Genomic DNA, 10,032 nt, shown 5'->3' with positions numbered 1-10,032 from the left:
TGAATGACCTTATGCCTTTCCATCGTCCTCGTCAGTATCTGCGCTGTTCCTTTCACTAAGCATAGGGTGAGGGGCACGTTTTCTTTCCCATCCGCCGGCTTCTTCGTTTGTTCATCCCTCGGTCAGCGCGCCTACTCATCGTACTTGCGGTAGAACGTGTTGTTGGGCGAGTTGGTGCTTGCTGAATGACATAATGCAGCGCTAAAAACACACACCACAAAGTAAGGAACGCGCCTGTCCCGTCAGCGCCTGTCCCGTCAGTTTGTGTTCCTTACTTTGTGGTGTGTGTTTTTAGCGCTGCATTATGTCAGTGTCGTACTTGCGGTACCCTGCACTTGTGCCTATTCCGTGCCTTGTGATGCATCGATCCGTAAGAAGCACACCGGCTCTCAAATGAGTGCGCCGGCATGCCGTGCGGTCAGGGGCGGATAGAGGATTTTTCCGAGGAAGAGGGGGGAGGGGTGGTTATTCAATGTGCATGGAATACAAAAACTGACACTCGGATGCTTGAGTTTCGGCGGGAAATTCAAATATGGAGATTTGACCGCTTACTTTTCCGATGATGAACCCATCATTGCGGAATTAATCGCATTTAATAGAGTTGTCAAAAAAAAAGCTTTATCAGTTCTGACTAATTTGGTGTGTCACTGTGTGCGTGAGAAGTTTCATGTGGATCTTTCAAGATTTCACAGTGGATGCCAAAAGATCGTGCTTGAAATATTTGCATTCTTGGTCATGCACAGTTGCAGACAGCTTCCTAAGAGCATCAGTAACGCAATTTCGGAGCCACTCGCAAAATACGATAATTAAGTTTCCTTTACATAAAGCTTTATTGGCTGCTATTTACAAAAATAAGTTCACAGGGAAGAAGAGATCACATGGCCACCCCTAGATCACAGACCCTTGAACACTTTGTTCCATGTGGCTGGCACAAATGCACAGAATCACTTCAGTCTCGGGAAACATAAGAAAAATTCACATAATGCACTGCTAAAGTCAGATCAAAATGAGTACAGTCACTCTCTTATGAACTTTACAACCAGGGGCGTAGGCATACATTTTTTCGGCTTAAAATAACAGAGAGCTGAGCTAGTTGGTAAGTATTCATGTTAAAGAGACAGGGCATGCAAACACGGACACAAGAGAGAAGTCAAGACACCCCAAACACCGCGTTTGTGGCGTCTTGACTTCTCTCTTGTGTCTGTTTGCATGCCCTGTCTCTTTAACATGAAATTTTTTCGGGGAGGGAGGATGGATTCAGCGCCATTTACGTATGTTTACGTATGTGCTTGTATGTGTGTGTGTATATAAATACACATGCCAAATTGAAAATTTTCGGGGGCTTTGAACACCCATGGCTATGCCAGCGTTTACAACATATGCTCACATAGCAAGGGCCAAAATGAGAATGTCTGAATAATAAATAATAATAAACAATTAAAACGGTGCCGAATGAGTCAGCACTTCTCTTGCAGGCAAGCAGATTTAGCTTGCCATGATGCTCCTCACCACCCAACCCACTAGCATTTAATGAAGAAAACTAGATATTGACTCAACAAGCCAATATGATGCAAGTTTACCAGGTTCACGTCGAGTTTCTAAAAAAAGCGTCAGACACTCACAGGTCATCGGCTTTCTGTTCACATAAATGTTTACAAAGGAGTGTGTGCCATGCCTTCTTGCATGCGCTGCAGCTGAAGGATCATTCACCAGTGTGGATTCTCTCGAACTCCTCCACACTAGCTTGCCCCTGTAAGGCCTTGGGGCAGTATTGACACCGGTAACTTCAAACAGCGTGGTGGGATTTAAGGTGCTTTGAAAGCCAACCTTTGCTCCTAAATGTGGCATCACATTGTGGGCACCTATGAACTGGTTCCTCGCCGTGGATTTGTAAATGACTTATAAGCTGTTCCTCTAACGGAAACCTGTGAAAGGAGGACAAGAGAGAAAAAGATTTAAACTCAAGCATCAAGACAAACAAGGGATAACACATGCAAAAACACGTGACATCGACCGGGTTAGTTGTCATAGTATATACATACATACACACACGGAGCAATACTACTTTTATCACAGAGTTTCATAATAGTACACTAGGGGGAAATGTGGCATCTATGGGAGCTGCAACACATGGCGCTTCAGCCAGCATGGGAACAATGGGTAGTACATGGATTTGCCTAAGCTTCGTTCTTTCTGCTCTGTATTGCCTGCAGCCGCTTTGTCGCAAGACGAAGTTCGGCAAAAGTTCAGCAGTCCCACTTCACCACCTTGACCCTTTTAGGCTCACCAATTCAAATCAGCTTTTATGCCTGCCCTATTTGCAGAAGCTTTCACAGAAAGAGATAGAAGAAAGGTTAACCACATTAACAGCCCAGCTGCATACTCTGCACTTCTCAGCTTTAGAAAAAAAGAAGACATACTAGCACGTTCAGAGCAGTTCGGGCTGACGACGGCTGGGGCCTGGACGTAAGAATTCTAGTACACATAAAGGGATGGTTGTCAACCCTGTCTAGTTAGGTATCAAGGGCCTTTCTTTGCACACCGATGCGGTGCCAGTAAGAGAGAAGATGTGTGTTGCTTGCTTGGGGAACAACAAAAACTCAACACACTCTTTTTTGCAGTCCTTTGCACTGATGCTGACTGCAAGTCTTCGCAGTAGCTTCATCTTTCCCTGTGGTAACACCTCCGCCTCAACAGCAAATTTTGACAACTGGGGCAAGCAACAGTTATGAAAAAGCAATTCATCTAGCAGTAAACCTGGTCATGGCAAGAGACATTATTATATGGGATAGTATAGAAGTCACTGCACAAAGCTGGCAAAAGTCACATAATATGCTTGATAGAATTCAGTTAAGTCTATGCTTAGGTGGAATAATCTGCTGCAGAGCAAGCTGTAATGCAATGACTAGTGGGAAACAAACTTTCTCTATTGGAGGAGGACAACCTTTCTAGTCTGACAATCGACATTGAGAAAGTAAAACAGAATTCTTCAGTGCATCACTATGGGAGCACACTGACCACAGGTGAACTGGTAAAATATACATCAAGCACGTATTGCTTCATTTGAAATGGTCAAATTCAGAGCAAGTATAAAAACAAGCTGAGGCAGAAGTATCACTGTCAATTGCACACAACTGCACTGTTATGTGTAATAAAGTAGAGGCCAGATTTTTAGGCACTAAAAGAGCTGGTTTTAGGCGCCAAAAATAGACAGGCAAAACAATGTTTTAGGCTTCCAAAATCGTAAATATAGGCACAATAAATTTTCACATAAATGCAGATAATTTCAAACGTATACGTGCGTGACCTCTATCTATGACATGAAAACAAAAATGTTATTGCTTGAACATAGCCTGCTTTGTCCCACGCGGTTCGCACTCCCGTGTTCTGCAGAGTGAGTCAAGTGTCCACTGACTCACTCCTGAGTCAACACACTCCTGAGTGTCTTTCCGGCATGACTGAGAAGTGCAGAGCAGGAGAAGACAGCCAGATTGCTAAAAGACTAGAAGGGAAGGATTCCTCCTATTGGCGGGTCGAATCGCATAGAGCGAATCTCTCCCCTGGAAGTGAACCACTGGCGTAGATAGGTGGGGGGTGGTGTTTCAACCCCCCTCCCCTAAACTATTCAGTTTTGAGTGTGTGTGTATATACACGCACACATACAAACGCATGCACGAACATATATAAAGTATGGTTGTCGCCCCGTCCCCCCTGCAAAAGATTTCTGTCTACGCTACTGCAGTGAACACCCTAAAAGTACCATGGCCAGCGTGTCCCGCTTCACTGCTGCTAGCGGTTGTTGGTTGGTTGAACTAGAAGACTAGGTTGAACCCACTGAAACCTAGTGGAGATCAGTGGTTGAACCCCATAATTCCCAACAGTCAATCTTACGCGGTAACATGAATAAGTCTCAAACAGCACCCGGGAGCGAAACTTGAGGCTAAATATAGCGTTCATATAAGCGCCAATTTTGAAAATAGGCATTTATAGGCATTTGTAAGCATTTAAGCACGAACGCCAAAAATAAGCATTTATAGGCACTATAAGAACACTATAAAAGCCCTTCTTAACCTCTAATTCATGCTCATATATCAAAATGGCGCAACAGGAGTGCAAGGAACAAAATAGGCATTTGCCTAAAATCCGGTCTCTAGTAATAAGTTGTTTTTGTTGCATCGATGCAGCAGTCACCTTAGTTGTTACATTTAGCAATGTCAATAACCGCATCATCGCAGTGCGAAGAGAAAGATACCCACAACACCGGTGGGCTTACATGTCCTACGGTGAAGGGAAGTTAGAGGTTGGTTGTGCTATGCACTTTACTCAGGCATAGTGTTGCCACATGATAATTGGTGTAGGATACTGTGCACCATACAAGCATGAGTGGTGGCATCTGCACCTGCATTTCAGTAGTAGCAGTGGAACAATACAGTAGCAGATGAAAACATTATTGTGCATCCCAAAGAAATTATCTTCATAACATGGCAGCATACACTGCAAGTCTGCTACTGTCAAGCTAAATTAGCTTAGAGCTCGTTAAGATTTGGCCTCAGAGGTAAGCAAGCAATCATGAATAACCCCCTTTCGCCTGGGATGCACACATTCGCAGCCCTAATTAGAAAATGCTCTCAGTTCTAGGCAGGTGGTATACAACTGGAATGAACCTTGCATAAATAACCTTTCAAGTTGTTATCACAATAATGACAATGCCAATGGCACACCCATGCTGATGCCCAAGCCTCTAATGAACACAATGGTACCAAGGTCTGCATCAAGTGTAGAAGAGAGAGGCTTCATAGATGTGTTTACAATGAGAATTCTGCATAGACATTGACGTAATTGGTGCTACATTTGTGCACCACAGATGTAAACGTAAAAAAAAAAGCCTCATTTAACATGCATTCATACACACTTGTGCATTCTGACAAATGAAAAAAAAAATGGCTTAAACACTAAGCCAGTGGTGCTGCCAATTTGGAGCTGTTCTACCGTCTACCTACCGCTCATGTAAGTGAGCATGGCACTGATATGGTCTGCTTCACTTTCATGTTTGTTGTGAGATTTGCATATCATTTGAAAAAATTTATAATTTTCAGTATGCTTTATATGTCTGTTGGCTTCTTTTGGTTGGCACAGTTACACGCAAGTGAAGCTGCTTGGTTACCTTTAGAAGACCAAAGCATGCCACACATATGCCTTCCTAGCGGCTCTAAAATTTTTCAGACAATTTATTTACACAGTACCGCTAGCTTCCAGATGAGGCTGTAAGCAGAAGCGGTTGGTATAAAGTACTAATGTATAGCAAAAAACCAAGATATAACAAGCGTGTCAATGGTTCAACCATACTTGGAAATGTGAAAATCGGTGAAAAATCACAATGCAATAAGCAAGAAGAAAATGAAAGGTTTACCTTTGCTAGTTTCCATCTTAGTTGTATACCAGTAAACTAAATTCTGGTGTTCTATTGTGTTTTACATGTCCAAATTGCAATCTGTTAACAAGGCAAGTCACAGTGGAGAATTTCACGTTAATTTTCACCATCTGGGGTTCTTTAGCATGTACCTAAATGCAAGTACAAGGCTGTCTTTTGCACTGCACTTTCGTTGAATTGCAGCTCCTTCAGCCAGGAATTGAACCAGTGTCCTCGAGTTCAGCAATGCCACACCATGGCCATGGTGGCTGTATATAATGATAATATCTGAGGCTTTACGTGCCAAAACCATGATATCATTATGAGGCATGCCGTAGTGGAGGGGTGCGGAAATTTTGACCATATGGTGTTCATTAATGCGCACTGACATTGCACAGTACACGGGGCTTCTAGCATTTCGCCTTCATCGAAATGTGACTGCCGTGGCTGGAATCAAACCTGCGATTTTCGGGTCAGCAGCCCAGCACTGTAACCACTATACCACCAAAGTAGACACGGTTGTACATAGCAAGTACTCCCCTTGTCAGTAGGATCCTCATACAAAGATTGCCTGCTGCATCACTCCTTCTATAACAGGGTATAAATGTAGACAAGTATGAAAGACACACAACTCACACCATAGGGCACAAGTGGCAGTCGAACGAAGGCTGGCCATAGTGTTCCAGAATGTGTAGCCGGAACATTGTCTCATTCAGGCACAACATGCCGCACCTCACGCACTGGTGCACCTCCTTGTCGGTGTGTGTGCCCTCGTGCTTCTCCTTGTCTTCCCGGCGCGCAAACACTGCTCCGCAATTTGAACACATGAACGGAACCTCCTTGTAGTGCACAACGGAATGCTGAAGGAGGTGCAGGCACGTGTTGAAGATCTTGTGACAGATGTCGCATTCGTGCTCGTGACCGTCTACTGTTGTGCAGGTGTCACAGCAGCCACTGACAGACGAATCATCTGCAGTGTCCAGAGGTTCAGTCTTGACGACAACGTCTGTAAACACAGGCTTAATGCACACTTGAGGTTCGTTGATGACATCTACGGTTGCAGGCCGTTTGCTTCCTGCAAAAAGGAAAAAAAAAAAAAAAGATGTTAGAAGTTTGCTTAACTTACAAATGATAGACATCAACAGAACATCGGTTGAAGGAACAATTGCCGCAAAAAAAAAGAATGACAAGCCCACAGTCATTGTAAAATAAACAAATTGTTTAACCATTTCCTTTTGCTTCAACTCGGGAAAACAATACAGATTGGTACGGGTTTTAAGCAAAAAGTTCCTAAAGGATTCTAAGAAATCTAACTTCACATGCAAGAAAAGTGTAGAATAATTTAGAAAATTTTGCAATGGCAAACATTTTTGGGAGTAGTAACAGATATTTTGGCATGTTTCGATGAGCACTGATGAATAATTTGATGTATGACAGTGGGTGACAGCAAACAAGTAGAACCATAATGCCAGGCAAATACGGTTTTTTAATAATAATAATATCTGGGGTTTAACGTCCCAAAACCACGCTATGATTATGAGAGACGCCGTAGTGGAGGGGCTCCGGAAATTTCGACCACCTGGGGTTCTTTAACGTGCACCTAAATCTAAGTACACGGGCCTCAAACATTTTCGCCTCCATCGAAAATGCAGCCGCCGCGGCCGGGATTCGATCCCGCGACCTTCGGGTCAGCAGTCGAGCGCCATAACCACTAGACCACCGTGGCGGGGCCAAATACGGTTTTTTTCACAAAGCACAGGAATGTCAACATGCCAAACTGCCACAGTTAACTGTTATCCACACCTTGTAACTTCCACAATTCAGGGAACTCAATATCGATAATTCCAAGAATGTGCATGCTTTTTTTTTTTTTTACAAAGTAAGGGCACAGTCACGTCACGTGAGCAATAAATGACGTCGATCAGGCTGTAGCACACAAAAAAAGAAAAGAAACGTTTGTCGAGCGATATCTCGGTCATGCTTGCTTCGTGAAAGTGACATATTCGCTCGCACTAGGTTGCGGCGTCGTCACCTCGTCGTTCGGCGGCGAGATTGGCGCGCCTGCGAGCGTGGTAACTTCGCCGACCGGCCGCTAGTCTCGCTTCTCGTTCTTGTGGCGTTTCGGCAGCGATCTTCACGCGCATCCTCTCCCTGTTCTTCGCGAGTCGCATGTCTCGTCGAGCTCTGTCGGCGGGATGATCCGATTGGGCTTGCAGTTTCCGACGTTCCCGGCAGTACTCGTTGTGAGCCTCGCGACGGCTCGATGGAGTCGCTGCTCGACCTTTTTTTTCCTCCATGCCTGGGTCTGGCCTTTTTGTAGCGGCAACTACCGCATCTACAACCCTACAACTGCGTCACAAAACGCACGGGTAGGGTGGCTAGCACGGGCACTGCTCAGCGCGAACGCGCAGCGATCTAAGGATGGATTGATGCTATGATGAGTTTTGTTTCTCTATGCTATTTGCGTGAAATTGTATGCAGTCGGCGCCTCTGGCGGTGGCGACGCAAAGGACTGACCTTCGTCGCCTTCGTGTCGTTCTCACTCAACGAATGTCACAGTTTGACCTTGGCTGAGCTTGAAGGTCACATTTACGAAACCAGGCGTTTTCTGGGTTTGTACCTGTAGTAGCGTGCGTTACCAGCGCTTGTACTTTTTCTCGTGTATTACGCTGTTGAACGCTGCCCAAGAATGGATAAAAAAAAAAAAAAAACCGAGCGTTCGCACCTCCCATAGATCTACGGGCACGTCGTCGTTCGCGTAGGGCTTCCGTCGCTTCGGGGTCTTCTCGCAGCCGACGTTGCCTTTCCCGTTCTCTGGCATTCTCTCGTTGTACGTACTCGGGGTTTTCGGCCCGCCGTCGTCGCTTTGCAGCCATTTCTTGGGCTAACCGCGCCGGATCCGCTCGTCGTCGGCGCTGCCGTTCTCGGTCGGCAGCGCGCCGCGCTTCTCGGTAAGCAGCCTCTTCCTCGGCAGTGCGGACTTTCTTCGGTCTTCCCATGGCTGTGCCTAGCCTAGCGCACCGCTACCCCGCGCACAGGCGGCACAGGCCGCCTACGAAACGGGAGAGGAGGAGCGCATGCGTAGTATAGTAGCTTCTGACGACACGACAATCGGAGAATAGCTGTTGAGCGCAGTGTCGAGGTTGGTGGGCGGAGTCACGCACGGCGCCTCGCGTTGGCTAGCAATGCGACGCGCTCCGAGGCGGTTTTCTGCGGACACCAAAGCTTTAACGGTCGGCTTAACTTCGCTGTCAAAATTTCGGAAGTGGGGAGGGGTGACTTTGTCGTCGCGCTCACCACTGATCTCGTACAAATTGTTGCTAAACCACAGTATTTCACAGACTTTGCAACTACCAAACTCCACATCGAGAATCTCGCGTTGAAACCTTCCGTCAGCATCTTCAGTTCTGATCCGTTGACGTCGCTGGAAGTTTTCCATCACAGACATTCCGGGATCGGCGAGTCTTTGCTGTCGCTGGGAATTTCGAACTTCATATCAATGTCCTTCATGCTACCTCCATGTCAACGCCCATTCCCTTGCGAGAGACACAGGATCTTCCTTTCTTCGCCGACGCTTGGTCTCCACCTCTCTCGCTCAACCATCGGCAGCTTTGTTTCTTCACCGACATTGAATCTCGGTCTCCCTCCCTCGAACCTTTGGATCCTCTCTTCTGCGACGTCTGGCTTCCGCTTCTGTTGCCCATTGCTCAGCATCAGCTCTCCGTTGTCTAGCGCGCTCACAAGCCGCTTCTCTACGGCATTCCAACCAGGCAGCTTCTTCTATGGAAGTTCTAGCGGTCATCTTCGCCACTGCACTCTGTTGAGAACTGGCGACATATGAGGAATGAAAGTGAGCGCAAACCTGAGCGTGGAATCGGTGTTTTTCAAGGTGTTTGCTGGCAGCGGTCACACGAGTACGGCAACTGCGTCAATCAGGTGACGGTCTAGACATTCTTGAAAGAGGCTCACCGATGCGACAGCACACTTTTTATCGACAAGTACTGACGTCATTACTATCATCAAACCATGTGCGATCAGCGCAGCTTCCCATTGGCCCCTCTCTTGACCATCCCTACCTGCTCACCTGCTTTGCTATGCTGCGAAAAACAATGCTATACTGTACACACACTTTAATCCTCTGTAAAAAAGCTGCCCGCATCTGCAATCCTCGCGGATTGAAGCACAATATCAAAGCTTTTTGTATAAAATGACTGGTATGCACAACTGCTCGAGATCACCACGTCATGTCACTACGAATTTGGCCACTACAGATAAGGTTGGCTGTGGTGTAAATGTTCGAGTCGAAATTACACCGACATGACTCGAACTGAAGGCGATGGAAACAAAATTACGTGCATTACTTCACTCTGAATTGTTGCATTTCAATCCGTGAGTACTGCACATCACTTTTCTGAAAGCATGTGTCTTCGATGCAGTGCACACCATCGTGTGATGTATATGCGACAGACTTCCCAGCAGCGCTTTTAGATCCTTTGCTACCGTGCAAGATTATAGACATAATGAAATCAACAGGTGTGGCCAAAGCCATAAATAAATAAATAAATGTAAAGAGCGAGATGACGCCAACCACACACACAAAATGCCTGCGGTTTAGCTCGGCG

At 46.0% G+C, this 10,032-nt stretch overlaps 1 protein-coding gene across 1 annotated transcript; it reads right to left on the bottom strand.

Annotated features, from left to right (window-relative positions):
- Positions 1 to 1,342: 1,342 nt before the first annotated feature.
- On the bottom strand, positions 1,343 to 8,437 carry LOC119372029 (zinc finger and BTB domain-containing protein 24). Its single transcript, XM_037642471.2, has 3 exons — positions 8,136 to 8,437; positions 6,047 to 6,485; positions 1,343 to 1,925 (listed from the first exon to the last, which is right to left on the bottom strand). Exons 1-3 carry the CDS (start codon positions 8,407 to 8,409, stop codon positions 1,787 to 1,789), a joined length of 852 nt encoding a protein of 283 aa, XP_037498399.1. The 5' UTR covers positions 8,410 to 8,437; the 3' UTR covers positions 1,343 to 1,786.
- Positions 8,438 to 10,032: the final 1,595 nt, after the last annotated feature.

This window comes from Rhipicephalus sanguineus, chromosome 10 (genome assembly GCF_013339695.2).
Source record: "Rhipicephalus sanguineus isolate Rsan-2018 chromosome 10, BIME_Rsan_1.4, whole genome shotgun sequence".
Taxonomy (NCBI): domain Eukaryota; kingdom Metazoa; phylum Arthropoda; class Arachnida; order Ixodida; family Ixodidae; genus Rhipicephalus; species Rhipicephalus sanguineus.
Note: the sequence above shows the minus strand (reverse complement) of the source record. Positions and strands in the feature narration are given on the sequence as shown.